Source organism: Chaetodon auriga, chromosome 16, assembly GCF_051107435.1.
Source record: "Chaetodon auriga isolate fChaAug3 chromosome 16, fChaAug3.hap1, whole genome shotgun sequence".
Taxonomy (NCBI): domain Eukaryota; kingdom Metazoa; phylum Chordata; class Actinopteri; order Chaetodontiformes; family Chaetodontidae; genus Chaetodon; species Chaetodon auriga.
The window spans coordinates 15,587,038-15,603,922 of record NC_135089.1 but is presented as its reverse complement, the minus strand read 5'-3'; the positions used below and the strand labels follow the sequence as shown (position 1 = coordinate 15,603,922).

At 45.0% G+C, this 16,885-nt stretch overlaps 1 protein-coding gene across 1 annotated transcript; it reads right to left on the bottom strand.

The window, feature by feature from the left end:
- Positions 1-412: 412 nt before the first annotated feature.
- LOC143334604 (uncharacterized) lies at positions 413-16,615 on the bottom strand. The gene is made up of 19 exons (XM_076753461.1): positions 16,108-16,615; positions 14,984-15,089; positions 14,030-14,078; positions 10,267-10,311; positions 10,001-10,083; positions 9,653-9,749; positions 9,384-9,526; positions 8,468-8,637; positions 8,020-8,123; positions 7,745-7,915; positions 7,295-7,446; positions 6,875-6,977; positions 6,695-6,767; positions 6,577-6,619; positions 6,188-6,487; positions 5,784-5,927; positions 3,097-5,325; positions 2,723-2,825; positions 413-2,423 (listed from the first exon to the last, which is right to left on the bottom strand). The coding sequence occupies exons 1-19, from the start codon at positions 16,271-16,273 to the stop codon at positions 1,035-1,037; spliced, it is 5,670 nt and encodes a 1,889-aa protein (XP_076609576.1). The 5' UTR covers positions 16,274-16,615; the 3' UTR covers positions 413-1,034.
- Between the last annotated feature and the right edge of the window lie 270 nt (positions 16,616-16,885).

The window sequence follows — 16,885 nt, the reverse complement described above, 5'->3', positions numbered from 1 at the left end:
GTCAGGCCCGCAAGGCACAAACTGCTGAAGGCTATACGTTGAAAGAAGGTGGACATGCAAGCAAGAGAAACAAAGAGGAAAAACCACATTTATAAAGAAAAGTGAGTGCACATACAGTTAGAATATAAACTATGATGGAAATATAAAATTGTGGTTGGAGTTTTGCTTCAACTGAAACTGTCCTGCCGGCTCTGATGGACCACAGAATTCCTGTATACCAAGTGATTTAAGTGGAGCTGGATACTGAAATGACCATTAGATCATTAATGAATCTGGTGGGTGAGAATTGTTCATTTAGGGTGTTAGCGCGCTAACATTTGCTAATTTGAGCCATTTCTTTTCAGAAATCAAACTGTCACTATTGTGCAACAGCAGCAGACGACGTGTCATCCAGACAGTAAAAACACACCAAAACATTTCAGATGTTTCTTTTTAATTCCTTCAAAACAGGAAAAACTCAAATTTCCTCTGACAATTTCTTTATCGAGCCAGCAGATGTTTCTCAATCAAACATTTAAAAAATTAAAAAGAAAAACAAAATACAACACAGAGGTTCAAAATCATAAATATTCACGGAATATGTTTTAAATGAATAACAATCTCTTTTCATTAATCCTCTATAAGCACTCCTGTGCTCCTGAGTGAAGCAAAGTAAATCATACCGACTGATCCGCCGTCAAAATGTAAGATTCATGCACGCTGTGTCATTTTAGGTTCAATACATAAACCATAGTTGGTGGCAGTCCTGAGCAAGTGCATGTTGTGAGCATGTGCACGCTTCTCGGCCTTTATGTAATTCAAGAGGTCAAAGGTTTCACATTTGTTTTCATTCACATTCATTTCATATATAGTATAAAGTGCTTTCCCCTCACAATTTGTTGACTTTGAATTTGGATGATGCATATCTGACATAAGGTGACACAGAAAGTATCCTGGGGAGAAAAAAATGAAGTCAAAAAATAAATTCAGGCACTTTTTTGGACAGAAAAAGGAAAAACATCAGTCAATACATTTCATTTTTTGTCCCAGGCTGTTCAAAATAAGGGAGCGGAGCAGAGCTTAGCGTGGTCTTCTTTCCACTTGTGGTCCTCCTCTTCACCGCTGCTCTCCTCTTCACTTCCATCTCTGCTTTTTCTTGACTTCTTGGCTGTGTGTTTCCTCAGCTCCCCTTCCTCCAGCAGCTCCGGGGCAGGTGGTCTCTTCTCTTTCTTGTGCTTCTTTTGTTTCTGCTTCCACTCTTTTCTCCTCTCGTCGCCGCTGCTCTCTGAGACGCTGTTGCTGCTGGGCCTCTGCCCTTCCTCCAGCTCTCTCCCTCCCTCCCACCTGGTCTGTCCATCCAGTTTATCGGCCCCATCCTCCCATCGACAACCGCCATCTCTCTCAGCCACCACCTCTTGATTTTCTCTCTCCCCTTTGCCCTCTTTTATTGCTTTATCCACCTTGTTTTGCTTCCACTCTCCCTTTTCTACCTTTCTGTCATTCCTACTTCTTCTTAATTCCCAAGTGGGGCTGCTCATTCTGGGCTTGCTGAGCTCTGACCCTCCAGAGGATTCGGAGGGGGGCAGGTCTCTCTCTTTACCCCAGCCTCGGGAGAAGGAAGGTGGTGATTGGTGGGTCCCTAGAGGTCCGTCTTGGTGTCTGTAGTTGCCTGATGGATCTTGGGGGTTGTGGTAGTTGTGGGAATGGTACCTGTCTGCTGATTTCGAATCCAGTAACGTGTCCCCACATGTTTTGTTTGGCAGTTCGGCAGCTCTGTGTATGGAGCTGCTTTCCCAGCTCCTGCCACTGGAGGATTTCCCACCGGGAGAGCAGGAACTCTTGTTGCTGCCCTGGTCGTCCCCTCGCTGCCTGTCTCTCCTCTCTGTGTCATGTGATGTCGAATAAGAGTAGGAGTGAGAGGAGGAGGGGGGATTCCTGTTTTGGACCGAGCCATTGCTGCTGTGTCGCCCCTCTCTGTCCTTTTCTCTCCTCTCCTCTCTGTCTCTTGTTCTCTCTTTTGATCTTTTACTCTCTTTCTGCCTGTCCCTCGGTCTCTCGTTCTCCCTCTCTCTGTCCCTCGGTCTCTCGCTCTCCCTCTCTCTGTCCCTCGGTCTCTCGCTCTCCCTCTCTCTGCCCCTCGGTCTCTCCATCTCCATCCTTCTCTCCCTGTTTCTCTCTGTGGACGAGGTGCTGTCAGGTCTGTCTTTGCCACTAGAGGGAGCCACACTTCTTTGTGAACTGTCCTTTCCCCTCGTCATCGCTCTGGCCCCGTCTCTCTCTATATCTCTCGGCCTCTGCTCTTCATTCCCGGTTGGCGTCTCCGCTGTCACAGACACGGATGATGACGGCAGAAACACTGCGAGAGAATCCGTTTTGACTTTGATCTGTCCTTCATCCTGCTCTTCTTCCTCAAATTCTTCCTTCTCCCATTTGGAGCGAGGGACCTGAGACAGAGAGCGAAGGCGTGACTGAGGTAACATGCACTTTTTGCCTGTGCATGCATGTATGAGCGCTGTAGTTCTTAATCATCTGACTCCTTCAAAAAAGCGTCCTGCAGTTCAACCACTGAATAATTACACAAGCCAAATAAAAATCATACAAAACACAAATGATTGTTAATTTACAGTATACACATGTTTTATTTCCTTTCCCTTGAGTCATGATGTGGTTCCCTCCACACATTTAAAATGCTCCGGTGGCACCCGGCATGATCGGGGTCCACGGGCTGCGCTGACGGACACACCTGTATGAGTATGAGCTCATCCTCTCTGCATGCCGCTCTGCTCCGGCTGTACTCCTCCAGACTTCTCACCACCATCTTCTTCTCCCGATGCCCCTCATAGCTGCTGCATTTAAAAGTAAGCACAGACCTTAAGTCAGCACTTATCTCAACTTCCAAAATGAAAAACATCTCTAGTAATCTTGTCTCCCCCCTCTGGCAGTGAGAATAACTACACAAACACTGTCGACGTGTACATATACAGCCACACTCTGTCATACTAACACGGGCTGGCTTTCGTTGTGAGGCAGTCACAGGAAATGTGTCGTTTATCAAAATCAGTGTTGAGTGTTGGAGGGTGTGATGGAGGAAGAAGAAGCATAAAGAATAAAGCAGACCTGCCATCCTCCCCCGTGGTGTTTGGTTCATCATGGAGGCTCTCGTTTCTGCTTCCCTCTGCCTTGAATCTCACTGTGTCTTCTTCTCTCCTCATCCTCCACTCCATCAGCTCCTCCTCTGGCTTCAACTCCTCCGGCTGGTTTTCTATATTTTCCTTGCATGTGCTTTCTCCCTCTGGCATCTCCTTCTGGGAACCTGCGACTAACTCTCCCATACCTTGTCCTCTGCTATCATTCCTCACTCTCCTCTCTTCTTCCTTTCCTGCTGTCACGCTCCTCCTCTTGTCATTTCTCACCTCTTCTTTGCTGGCCTCCATCCTGTGTCGTTCCTCCCACTGTTTTTTACCATCCTCCTTCTCCTCCTCCACCCCACTGAGGGCGCAATGCCATAAGTCAAAATCCTCCTCTTCTCTTCCCTCTTTCTTCCCTCCTCTTTTCTCCTTCATCTCTCTCTTATCATCTTTGGAGAGAACTTTCTCCCATATGGGTCTTGCCTCTCCTTCACCTGGTTTTATTTTTTCTTCAGACACACCTTTCTGGTCTCTGCTGGGTTTATTCTTTTCATTTCCATCAACCCCTGTGCCTCCTCTGTTTAACTTCTCCTCCTCTCCATTGCCAGCCTGCTCACTTTCTTCCTTTGTTTTTCCCATGATGCTCTCTAAATAAGACAACTCCTGCTTTTTAGTTTTCTCTTCTGTCCATTTTCCATCCAGGTTGATGTTAATGCTTATCTTCTTCTGTGGTTTCACCTTTATCCCTTCCTCCCAGATGTCTATCTCTGTCAGGGGCTTTGTCTTCTTCTCTGTTTTTGCCTTCTTTCTCTCAAATGGACTTGGGGATTCACTCTTGTGGGTTTCAGGGACCTCTGTGAGTTTTGTTTTCAGGCATTTGCTGCTTTGAGCCTTGACAGAACTTCTCTCCACGTCCTCTCCTTTTCTTTTTCTATCCTTCTCTGATCTTGAGTCAGAAGCTTTGCTGCCTCCAGGGCTTCTGTATCTGTCTGTATCCACCCTGCCTGCCCCTTTGCTGGGCTTGTCTTTGTGCCGTCTCTCCGCATCCTGCCTGGAGTCTGAATGTTTGCCTCTTCTCCATCCTCTCTCTTTCTCCAAATTCCTTTGTTCTCCGCTCTTTCTTTTGTTGTCTTTATCCAAATGTTTATCTGGTTTCACGAGTGGTTGGACTGATTCTAAGGCCTCGCTGGCAGTGGTTTTGTCCTTGCAGGCATCTGGTGCAGTGTTGTGCCTCCTCCTGTCCTTTCTGCAGTCATCCGCTGAGTCTGCAGCATCAGGGGATGAAGACTGCTCTTTACCTTCCTCGTGTTTCTTTACGCTCTTTTGCTCATGTTTCAAGGTGCTGGGCCTTTTCGAAGTCTTTGTGATCAGCTGCTTGTCGTCTTGTCTTCTTTCCTGCACTTCTGCTTCCTTACTGGCCTTTGCAAGAGTGATTGGCAGGCGGCTGTTCTTCTCAGCGAGCCTCCGCTGATTTCCCGTCAGCTGAGCTCCGTCTTCGAACTGAGTGCAGCGACCGTCGCTGGACGACTGCGAGGGAGGGGAACGGCTGTCACTGGACGAATGAGACGGAGAGGAGCGACTGTCGCTCGATGACTGAGATGGCGTGGAGCGACTGTCACTTGAAGACTGAGACGGAGGGGAGCGGCTGTCACTGGATGACTGCGATGGAGGGGAGCGCCCGTCCATCCGGGCAGTGCGTCTACCTTGGAGTTGGTTACAAAATTCCGAATTGGCTTTTGAGTGATTTCTGCTGCCCTCTTTGTGCCCCCACTGAGGAAGAGGAGAGGGAGGAAGGCCGAGGAGTGGAGGAGGCAGGTGGTGGAAGTGGCTGACATAGCTGTTGAAATATTTCTCACACCACTCTTTGTACTCCCCTTTCCACTTCAGATAGCGCTCTCTGTCCAGCTCCAGGCTGCTGCTTTCATTTGCATGCTGTGCATACAGGTAACTGTCTGCACTCCCCCCTGAGCCTCCCGCTTCACTCTGGGAGCATCCCTCTCGCTTCTTCGAGCTACAGCTGCTCGAAGTGGATTTCTTATTGCGATGCCGACCGTGATTGCTGTTTTTGCGGCGACCCGATGGTGACTTGGACCTGGAGCGGTAACCCACTCGAGGTGAAGATGACGAGGACGGTGTAGGGGAGCGTTTGTAGCCATAGCTGTAGGAGGAATGAGAGCGGGTGTGGAGGTCTCTGTGGCGGGCGTAAGGTGAGTGGGGCCTGGGAAAAAAGAGAAAATATCAAGACATGTCATTTCATATGCATTTTAAGGCATCACTGCTTTGCTTTGCTTGAGTCATCTCTAGCTCTGTTTCCCATCCCACCACACTGGTTTATTTCTCCTGAAAGTCACAATTGCACAGTTTGTCCACCAGAGAGCGCTGACGAGTTGATTATTCAACTGTAAAATGTCCAGCTCAGTATGGATCTGAAATGATCTGTTGTTTATATTATGTGTTAATGTGAAAATAAATTACTTTGGCCTGATACATAAATATTAGAATCGCCCTCAAAATCCAGTATCGGTGGGGCTATAGTATGTGCACTGCAGGTGAGTACCAGAGAGTGAGGGCAACACAATAACTGTCAGAACAATTTTGTGGCAAAAAAAATAGATCAAATGAACAAACAAACAAACAGAAAACCTTACCAAAACTTTGAAAAAAGCCACAAAATACCTTGATCTGCCTTGGGACCTTGACCGGGAACGGGATCTGGACCTGCTTGATGAACGAGAGTAGGAGCGAGAAGACTTGGACTTTGAAGACTTTGAATTAGATCGAGAGGAGGAGCGTCTGTAGGCTGATCCTCTGTGAGGTGACCTGTGTGGCAGAGAGGGAAGGTAGTAACTGAGCGCAGGTCTATACTTCATATTATTATCAGTACATTGCACTCATCCTAAAATACATCTGCAGCTGTTACAAAGTCTGATGGGGAAGTGCAAATACACAAAGTAATCTTAATTCTGTAATCTGGTTTGTGAGAGAAGTGAAGGAGGGTATTTGTGTAAAAATAAAGAAACCATCCCTCAACACAGGAGGAGGTCTATAACAGCTCAGAGAAAGAAAAGTGTTTCATTTACTTTTCCTTCTTTCTCTGATGCAGGTACCACTCCTTGGGGATAAGGGCGGTGGAGGTAGAGGAGCAGAGGGAAGGGATGGGGGCACTCTGGGGGGGTGGGAATGTCCAGACGGGCGTGGCAGGTGGGTATCCAGGGGGGTAAAAGCTGAGAGGCTGCTGAGCGGAGAGAAATGCGTGGAAATGGGGAGAGGGAAAGAGAGGTGGAGGAGCTGCTGGATATGAGGAGGAAGCAGAGGAGGGAGGAGGCTGCAGGGTGTTGGATTCACTCCAGCCTCCGGTGGGACAACCTGAGGAGGAGGAGCTGTGGGGGAGAGAAGACATTATATCACCGTCTTCAAAAGGTGGATAGAGAAAATACAGACTTTCACCAAAACAAACACACACACTGACCTAGTCCAGCACGTCGATGGCCCAGAGTGTGTTGTAGCTGGACCTGTGGATTCATGGGAAAAATGGTTTTACAGTATAACGAACAGAAAGAAAGAGTCACTGATTCTTAGTCACTCACCTGAGGAGGCCAGCTGTAGATTCTGACTGCTGCTGACTGTCTGGGGCTGCTCTACCGGTGGAGAGTGGTTAACCTGGGCAAACATGACAGATTTCATATAGAGAATGGAGTTAGCATGTCTGTGTGAATGTCTATAGAGACAGATGATCCAAATGATGTCACCACCAGCAGTGTCCTCACCACTGGTATCAGCTGTGGCGCGGCAGCAGCAGGGTCTTTGTGTGAAACCAGCACAGAAGGGGCAGCAGCTGATGAGTGATCTTCAGTCTTCTCTTCAGGCTCTCTGAGTAAACAGCAGATAGACCACAGAACCACATCAGTGTGACTGTTTGCAAGTTCTTCCAAACTCAAATCCATGGCGCCATATTTGATCAGAGATGGCACCAAATGTTCAGCTTCTGTGGGTACTTCAAGGCTGTACCCACAGAGGCAAACTCTCCTTGAGCATCTACTTTGCCAGAAATAAAACAGAAGAGGATTACAGCTTTAAAATGAATAACTTCATGGTACCACGACCATGTCAGCCAGCAGATGCAAATGAGGGAACCAACACCACCAGCACCACCCACACACACACACTGCACCCCGAAGTGACTTTACTTGTCAAACAGCTGCAGGTGGCTTTGCGCAGGCTGGAGGGAAGAGCTCGGCGTGCTGGAAGCAGGGGTGGCGCCCACCGCTGTGAAAGGAGCCCCACACACCTGAGGCGACAACGGCCTGTCTGCAGCCTGTGAGCAGTGCACGAGCGGGTCCTAAAGAAGAGCACAGCAGCGATCAGAATGTGACAGAACAAGCAAGAGAATCAGGACAATTTTAGGGCGAACTTCCAGCCGAGACATGAGTAATTACGAATAACATCCACACAAGGCACATGCACATTTCTTGTCAGTTTATTGTGCTTTCTAACAGTTTTAACAGTTTAACAGTTTTTCGCTCTGAAAGCTGACAAAGATCTGATTGTGAAAAGAAAACAGTAATTATTCTGTTTTTTCCTGAGTCACACAGGCACTGTGCTGTTCTTTCTTTGAAACACATCATTATGAGACTCACCTGCTGGCTGCGGGCTGACTGGTAAGGCTTCGGAGGCTGGCTCTGCACGGTGCGAGGTGGCGGGGCGGGCACAGGGCTCGGCGTCGGGGTGGGATTTTGGGACTGGGAGGTACCGCTCCCTCCTCTCAGACTCTTAGAGTGGCCTCGCTCTTTCTTAAAAGTGTTCACAGCCTGTGTGGGTAGAAACAATAAAAGCGTCTGGTCAAACAAATAATTTCTTTCACTCTCCCATTCCTCTCCGTCCACACATATTTCCCATTCGTTTGTCAATTCACCTGTCTGAGAAATTTATTGGCTATCAGGGTATCAGGGGAGACATCCGATTGGCTACAAGTGGGGCAGACATGTTCCTCTGAATCCAGCAGGGTGGTGCGAATACCTGAGACATAGATGGTTGGAACGTAAATATCAGACTGAAGAACAAACACAGCACCCTTAGAAGTGTAAATGTGCTAATATTAACAATGAAACGGCTTTAGCAGCTATTGTTTGTATTAACCTTTACATATTTTAAATAGTTACACATTTAAATTTTCAGAATCTGCTAATCTCCTAATGCAGTTATGCAGTTTAACAGGTTCTTTTATTTTGGAAGTAAAGCAGAGGCTGACACTGCCTTCTGCACTTCTAATACAGGATCAGAAAGGCTGATTCTTTAAAGCACAGCAAGTGCACATACACTAAGTTTATCTGTGTGTGTGTGTGTGTGTGTCAGACACTCACAGTCGTCACAGTAGCTGTTTCCACAGCAGGGTATGACCACAGCGTCGCTCAGCAGGTCATGACAGATCAGACAGAGGAGTTCGTCGGGAACAGGATCCTCCTTGTCTTCTGACGTGGGCGGCTGCTCCTCAAACGGAGGCTTCTCCTTCTTGCTAATGGCATACGCCTTCCTACAGACAGACAGGAGTTCACACACTGCAAATTCACCTTTGATTTCTATGTGTTTAGCAAATGCCTTTAACCAGAGTGACTTTAAATGAGTAAAGTTGGTGTTTGTAAAGTTTTTTAAAGTTATCCAGGCCACAGAATATCTACAAGGGTGTCGCCTCTGCAGGTCTGCAGCAGTGAATCTAGTTGCTTTTGACTCAGCATATTTAGATGGTTCCTGTTGCTTGGCTTTGCCTTAGATATGATAAATTAAAACTATGAACAGTAATTATTTAGCACAGGATCTTAAAACAAGTGTAATAATTATTTTTCAAGTAACCAAAACATTTCAAAGGGCAGGGGGTATATCTAGGAGCGTGGCAATATTTTTAGTGATTTAAGTACTTTCAGGTGGGAGGTAACAGTGAAATCCTCAGGTTTGTCATGCATTCTTCTCTTCTCAGTCTACATGTTAACTATACTGGCTACTGCCAGCAGCTGGTTAGCTTAGCTTAGCATAAAGACTGGAAACCAGATGTGAATATGTGAGCCTTTGGGGCAGAGTCAGGTTAGCGTATTCCTTTCTTAATGCTAAGCTAACAACCTGTTGGCCATAGCCTTACATTTAATGGACAGATATGAAAGTGGTATTGATCTTCTCATCTACTTCTACTACCTCTCAAATAAAAAAGCTAACAAGTTAAATTCCCAAAAGCCAAATCACTGCTTTAAAACAAAAGACACACAAACATTGACTCTTTTGTCTCACGCATGTATGGCAGGGATGGCGTAATGTCCACAGTTAGTCATCATGACTCCCTTTATGTTGGGATCATCCACCTCCACCATGAAGGAACGAGGGATTCCTGTGCTTTTCTTCAACCTCAGAGGGGCCTCGGAGCTTTTATCTTGCTGTCAAACACACACGCACACGTACAGTCAACACGTAAGTACACGTTGGCACACGCAAATAAGTCTAGTAGCGGATAACAGAAATTCTAGGACAAACAGAAACTGCCTCGCATGTTCTGCTCTTACCCCGCTGGTGGGACAGTTCCTGATGTGGTGTCCAGCAAGTCCGCAGCGATAACAGGTGTAGTTCGCTGGAAGAACAGCACCAGACTTCTTGTTATAACTAGAGAGAGAGGAAAAAAATTTAAAAATTATAGAAAAGCAGGGAGACTGAAAGTGAGTGGAAAATAAATAAAATATGTATGGGTGGGGGTGAAAATGGAGCAAAGTAGTGAAAGTTGAGAGAGGAAAAAGTGAGATCAGAACATGGAGAGACAGAATTTAAGAAAAGGGAAAAAAAACAGGTGGAGAGAGGTGCTGCGAAGACAGAAATGGGGATGAAGGAGATTTGAAAGCATTACAGAAGTGACTCACTTCATGGAGTCAAAGGTGCACTGATTTAAGATGACTTTGAGCTTATCCTCCTCTGGCACATCCGCATCAGCTAGGTTGGCCATCTGCATGTGTGTACACACACACACACACACACACACACACACACACACACACACACACACACACACACACACAAATGTATGTGAGCCACAGAGATGGCAGGTCAGACATGAGCATCAGTGACTCACATGATTCAGGGTAAGTATGTAGAAGCTGGATAAAGAAGAAAAGAAAGGCGAGCATACCTTGGAGAAAAGGCGTGTGGCTCTGGAGGAACTCTGATCATCCATCTGTTGGAGTTAAACATAAAATCAGTTTCACTGATGAAGTGGCGACAGCCTCCAGGCTACATGTCTTGGGAGACGATAGAGAGTTCAGTGTTTATATCTACTGGAAAAGAATCACTTTGAAGTTTGACCACAAGACACACACACACACGTTTTACTCTGAAAAAAGACTGTTTGTCCTGCTTAAGGTAATGCTTTAATCCTGGTACCACTGGTGATTTCCAGGGTAACACAGGAATAACCGCACTATGTCAGATTTCCACTTTCATAACCTTTTGAGCTGAGATAAAATTGACAGCAGCACCCAGCAGTGATTTTCATACAGAGTGGACAACAAATGTCTGTCCTCATCCCAGGATTACTGCCTCAGCACCTCCTGCCAACTCAATTCTCATCCTTCCAAACTTGCTACACTGAAAATGAAGAAGCAAACAACATAAAGCTCCCTGGGAAAATTCACCTGTCAAGGCAGCATTTTGTTGGATAAAAAATGTCTTTCCTCTCACGTCCTAAAGTCTCCCTCAGTGCTTCCTATCGCCTCGGTTCTTTCTTGTCTGTACTGGGTTTGTTCCACTGATGTGAAGGAATAGATAAGGCAGAGGTTATCAAAGTGTGGCCTGCAGGCCAGTGGTGGTGGCCCTCAGAAACCTTTTGTGTGGCCTCCTGAACTTGGAGAAAGCTACTGGATGCATGGCAACTACTGGCATCTCGCGAGTGTCGCAGTTGTTAAGTTTTGTCATCAATGCTAGCGCTGTTAGATAAAGTTAGCAATTTTGGTGGACAATTTGGCAGCTTAATTTGGAAGCCACCTTGATAAAAATGCTGTATGGTTGAGGAGGAGGTTTCAGGAACAATGGATCAGCTCTTACTTTGTTGTACCTCAGGGGGACTTAAGTAATCTGCCTTATTTGAAAACACATGCTCAAGACTTTGAGAACCCCTGGAATAAGAGAACCAAGACTGCAAAATCAACGTGTGACAGATGAGAACTCTGGAGCTAGCAGAGAGCCATGCTAGTAGCATGACTGTGAAAGTTGGTCTGTCTGTTTGTTTGGTCCAGACAGAAACATCTCAACAACTATTGAACAGACTGCCATGAAATCTAGTAGATATTCATGTTTCCTTCCACAGCCTTAGCTGTGTTTAGTGCTATTTACTAAATATTAGCATGCTCCCAAGCTACACTAGCATACTGAACATGGTTAGCATTATACCAGCTTAACATCAGCATGTAAGCATTGTCACTGTTAGCATGCTGACATTAGTATTTAGCTCAAAGCACAGCTGTGCCTGAGTACAGCCTCGTAGACATAAGCAAATGATAACAGCACGTGTTTTCTGATTACTTCCAGTCTGTCAGCTTTGCTATATTTACAGATTTTACTCATTGTGAGCCAGTGAGGATCAAGTATTGTGGCTAGTGATCTTTATATTGACTCATATTTAACAAAATAAGATTCAGAAAAACCTTCTGCAGCCACATATTCACACATGTATTCATACGTAATACATATGATGCATTTTAAAGGTTAAAGTTGCCACTTCAAACCTCAATGTTTTCATTTAAAATTCAATGTGCTGGAGTAATGTGACTGCATCACATTATAGTGTTAATGGCAGTACGCCAGACCTTCATGCCTGGTTTTAATAAAGTTCTGCCACATCCAATTAAAGAGGCTATCAATTGTGGGAAAATGTAGGATTCAGTGTTTCTGGAGCTTGAGCCATACTGGGGACTAAAAGTCAGGATATCTCTGCCTCCGCCGCCTTGATTGTAACCCTTTTTAAGATGTGGATTTTCTGATTCCAGCCCGTGTACCATTATTTTTCAGCTCAAACTGTCTTTGCTGAAAGGGAAAAATGTGGACACGAGATTTGAACCATCGATCAACGTCCAATCATGACAGATACAGATGCCCCCCCCAGAAATGTGTAATCAGAGGTGACATATCAACTGTGGGTGTGTATCAGCGTCTTTCTCTCCAGTGAAGTCAAACACATAATCAATACATAAGACAGCTTCATACAAACGCCTTTATTGATAGAAAAAGACAAAACTGTAGTCCAACAGACTCAAAGCGCTAAGAAGAGTGGCAGACACTTCTCCTACTGAGAAACCAGAGACAAAATCAGGTCAGGTCAGTGCACTCTAATTCAGACTGCAGCAAGTCAAAGCCTTTGAGACGTGTTTGAGTTAGTTTACAGGGTCAAAACAAACCTGCACTACAAGAGTTCAGCATAACGGAACAATGGAGAGGGTTTAAGAGAGGTATTCCTCTTTGTTTTCGTTAAAGATAAGACACTCTAAATGCAGCCTGAAGAATATAATTGATGATGGCTCTTCCTCTGTAGTAAAAGAGGTTCTGGTGACATATTTCTGTGTAGGTTTTATCTCAAATTCTTCGAAGACATTCATTTCTTGACTGAATTGGAAGAGTTTGCTTGGCATTAAGTGCAGAGTTCTCTGTAGATTTAGATTATCCTGGTGCTGAATTATTCATTTTGACACGTTCAACTCTGGATGGTGGACTCCAATCCTCTGTGGGCACTGAATAAGAGCCAGTCCACTAAATTAAAAAAAAAAAAAAAAAAAAAACTGCCTTGAATGTAATTTAAAGTCTTAGATCTGCACAGGCGGCACAGCTATTAAACGAGGCGAACACGCTGCAAAAAGCTAAATCTAAGTAAGATGAAATATCTTAAATCAATGCAATATATGCTCGCTTTTTTGTCTTTTATGTCAGAGCGTTTCACCCGTTACAAGCTTTTTTTTGTACTTAATTATCTGAATACAATATTAGAACCTCTTACTGAGATTTTATTTCTGGTTCTGGGTAACTTAATGCTTGAAACTAGAATTTCTAGAATTGTGAAGCTGTTTCAACGACTCTGACAAGCACAAAATTGCCCTGTTGAAAGCAGAATTTCTTTGTATCCAGACAAATGTACTAGTTTTAGTCTGGCTGCACTTCTCAGATAACTGTGGGCTCTTTGAGACTCGATATTGTTGCTGTAAATATATTTACTACCATTGTTTTTGTTTGTTTTTGCAGGGTAAAACATACGTGTACGTCTCCAAATGCTAAAGATATCTGTGCGAGTGCTGCAGCAGCTCATAGAGAGGAGACTATTGGACAATGATTGCCAGCAGTGCCAGCATCATAAAGCAACAGTTGGGTTTATCAGCTGTGAATAGCTGGCCTGCATGATAAGGTCTGACCCGCCCGAGCACCTCCCCTCACTGACAGATAGATACTGAATGATCTTCAATAATGAACGCTGACCGGTGGCACAGCGGCTGGTTAAATTAACAGCTGAGAGCTTTTACTAGAGGGAATACATACATGTTTCTTATGGTTATGCTTGTGGTTAGGTATATAGCCCAGTTAATCTGTAAGCTTGTACACAGTCGAACTGCAAATACAACTTTTAATTTTTTATTTATTTATGGTTATTGTAAAATATGATTCATCTAAGAGCAGCAGCTCCTTGTAAATCAAATACTGAGCACCACTTCTGCTTTGCGACAGGAACTTAAGTTGCAGTAGAGGAAACAGAGATTTTCGATCATTTAGCTTGTGGTCTCATTTGTTTAAACCAACCGTAGCAAAGCGCGCATTCAACTAATGTTTAAGGACAGACATTTGGCTTTGTTAGCGGTGTGTGTGTTTGGCGGAGCTGCAGGAAAAGAAGTGCAGTGGGATTTGATTTGGTTACGTACTGCTTTGACGGCCCCGGAGGTGTGATGAAGCTGGATGTCCGAACGCTCACTGAAACAAAAAGAGGAAATCATGTTTAAGCCAGTCGTCCGGGATAATTTATCACTCCGGAAGCAAAGATTGGTGCTGAAATTACCAATGTTTTTGTTTGACCAAGAAGACATTTTACTGGCACAACTTCACACAGTCAATATCCTTCTATTTAAACGCATTTAACACCCCGCTGAACAATCAAACAGACCCAAAAATGGCAGCCAGATCCACAAAGAGCCACTTTTAACATTTCAAGTATAAAACCAAAGCACTTTGAAGGCGAGGGACTGACCGAGAGTTAGTCTGCTGCATTTAATCTTGTGCACAGCGCTACACCACTCTGTGGCCCTCATACCTCTCCACCCGTCTGCATGCTGCTGACGGGGCTAATCACATGACCGCCAGCCTGTTCCAGTGAGGTCTTTTCCTGCTTTCCATGCATAAAACCAACCCCACCGCTGGCTCTCCTGTGTAAGCCTGACTAATATCTGGGTAATCCCTGTTGAACGTCACCACGGAGTTTCAGTTCTACTCTCGTCTCTTTCTATCCCGGAAATGTGAGACATGTATTCTTAATGAAGATGTTCAGAGCATTGTTGTCTTCACCATTATGGTCCTCTACCTGCAAACACACGCTGCTGCTCAAAATAAAAACACACCTATATCACGTTAACCTAATAAGAGCCTCTGATCTATGACTAACTGTGCAGAAGAAGACCAAACGAAAACATAACATTCTGAACCAAGTCTATGTTTATATGAAAACGATCTAAACTTAGTGAGCGGTTGTACTATTCAACACTCCATTAGTGACAACAGTAAAGGTGGACTTGGAGGTGCCAGGTGGTGGCTCTTGGTCGCAGACTTTGCAGTGGCAGGTATTCAGCTACAGCATGAGCCAGACCAAAAAACAGGACACTTACACATTGTGGGTCTTGCTGCTGGAGCTGGACTTGGGTCTGATGATAGGGATTCTCCTCACGATGACAGACGAGCCTTTGTGGATTTGACCTTCATCATCTGTGTACTCTGATGGGGACAGATGGAGAAAGTTCATCATCATCAGAGTATCGCTCATTTTCAGGGTTACTGAGATTTTCTTTCAAGCCTTCAGTCTTGGCTTGACAAATACTTGGCTGCACTTTTCATTATCGCTCAATCTGACGACTGTTTTCTTGATTCGTTGATTAATCCTAAGATAATCAGTTTACTATCAAACACTAGTAGGCTGAGAAAGCCAACATCTGAGTGGCTGGAGCAAGCTTCGCTCTAGATAAATGCATTATACTTATCTGCTAAATTAAACAGATGAACGTAATTGCTCATGGATGATGTCTGTGACTTCTGTGAAGTGATAAAAAACACCTTGAATGCCATTATTCACCCTTTTCTAAACAAGACAATAAAGACTGAGTATTAATTTTACAGCCTGATTAACTCAAATCACTCAGTTTTACTTGTCCTACATAGCATCCTGCAGTGGAAAAACATGCAGCATATGACTGGTTTTCTGATCTTATCTGTAGGATATTGACTAATCATAGTGAGTTCTTAGAAGTCATGATTATCATGTTTGATCTGCAAGTCACTCTCTTTCCTTCTGCCTCTCTTTGATTTAGATTTTGCCTATATTGTAGCAAATTTTCCATCACCAACGATCCCTTTGTTGATGATCTTCATATATGTGTGTGTATGTGTATGTGTGTGTGTGTGTGTGGCTCCACTTTAGTCTTATGGTCATGACTTCTACCCTACCTTTGCTATTTTTATCCCACATCTCACGCTGGGACTTTTACATGCATGCCACCGATCCACCACCATCAGGCCGTTTAATGAAGGGCGTGAGGCGGCCATGCAGCAGGAATGTGGCCCATTCATTAGACCCTTTTGTCAGTGCTTGACTTTTCTGGACCCCAGTCGAGCTGAAAGAGGTGACGCAACCCTCTCACCCGGGGCAGCTGTCAAACCTGGACCACGTGTTTTCTTCCAAAGTCCAAACAGCCAAGACAAACACACTCTCATCAGTCCAAACATATGCTTTGATTACCTTCTTGGGTCTGTGCGTTTATGATCTGCAGGTCGCAGTCCCCGGATCGGAGCTTCTCCCTGCCCATGATCTGCCTCTTCAGATCCCTCAGCGTGATGTACGGGCCGTCAAAAACCACCGTGTCGTAGCTGAGTTTGGAGGAGAATTTATAATGAACATGAGTCATGCTGGAATTAAACAAAATAAACCTGTCGTCCCACACTGTCAGCAAAGCAACAGCTGTCACTTTTCCTGCGATAACAGAGAGCTTGAGTCGTTGTAGTTTCTATGGGAGTAACGTTACAAAGTTAGCTGCCGCTAGCCGGCTGCGTCGAGCGGCGGTGCTCTGTCAAGCTAGGTCGGTAATTAGCAACTGGGCGACAAAGTGGCGTTCACAGGGTGACATTTCCCAGCGACTGGTAGAACAGCAGCGGGGACTCCAGTCAAAGCGCAACCAGTCCGTTTCGAGTCTAATGTTAACTTTAAGTCCTGCTCTCAAGCCGAAGTATCCGCTGACAGAAACCACCAGCTGTTTCCGCAGGCAACGGCTCGTCAGCACAGTGCACGCACCATCTGATGCTGCGTTCACGTGATCCCCGCACGCTCCAGCTTCTAAGCTTTTATCACGTCGCGTAAAATATGCTGTGTCGTTTTATACCGAGTGTAGATGTTTTGGACAAGCCGCACTGTTTGAAATCCTTATGTGGTTCAAGAAACGGTTGCTTTTCATTATTGTTATTAACCGTTTGCTATTTATGATGTGTTTTGTGATTGTTTTCGTATGTTTTACTGTTTATTC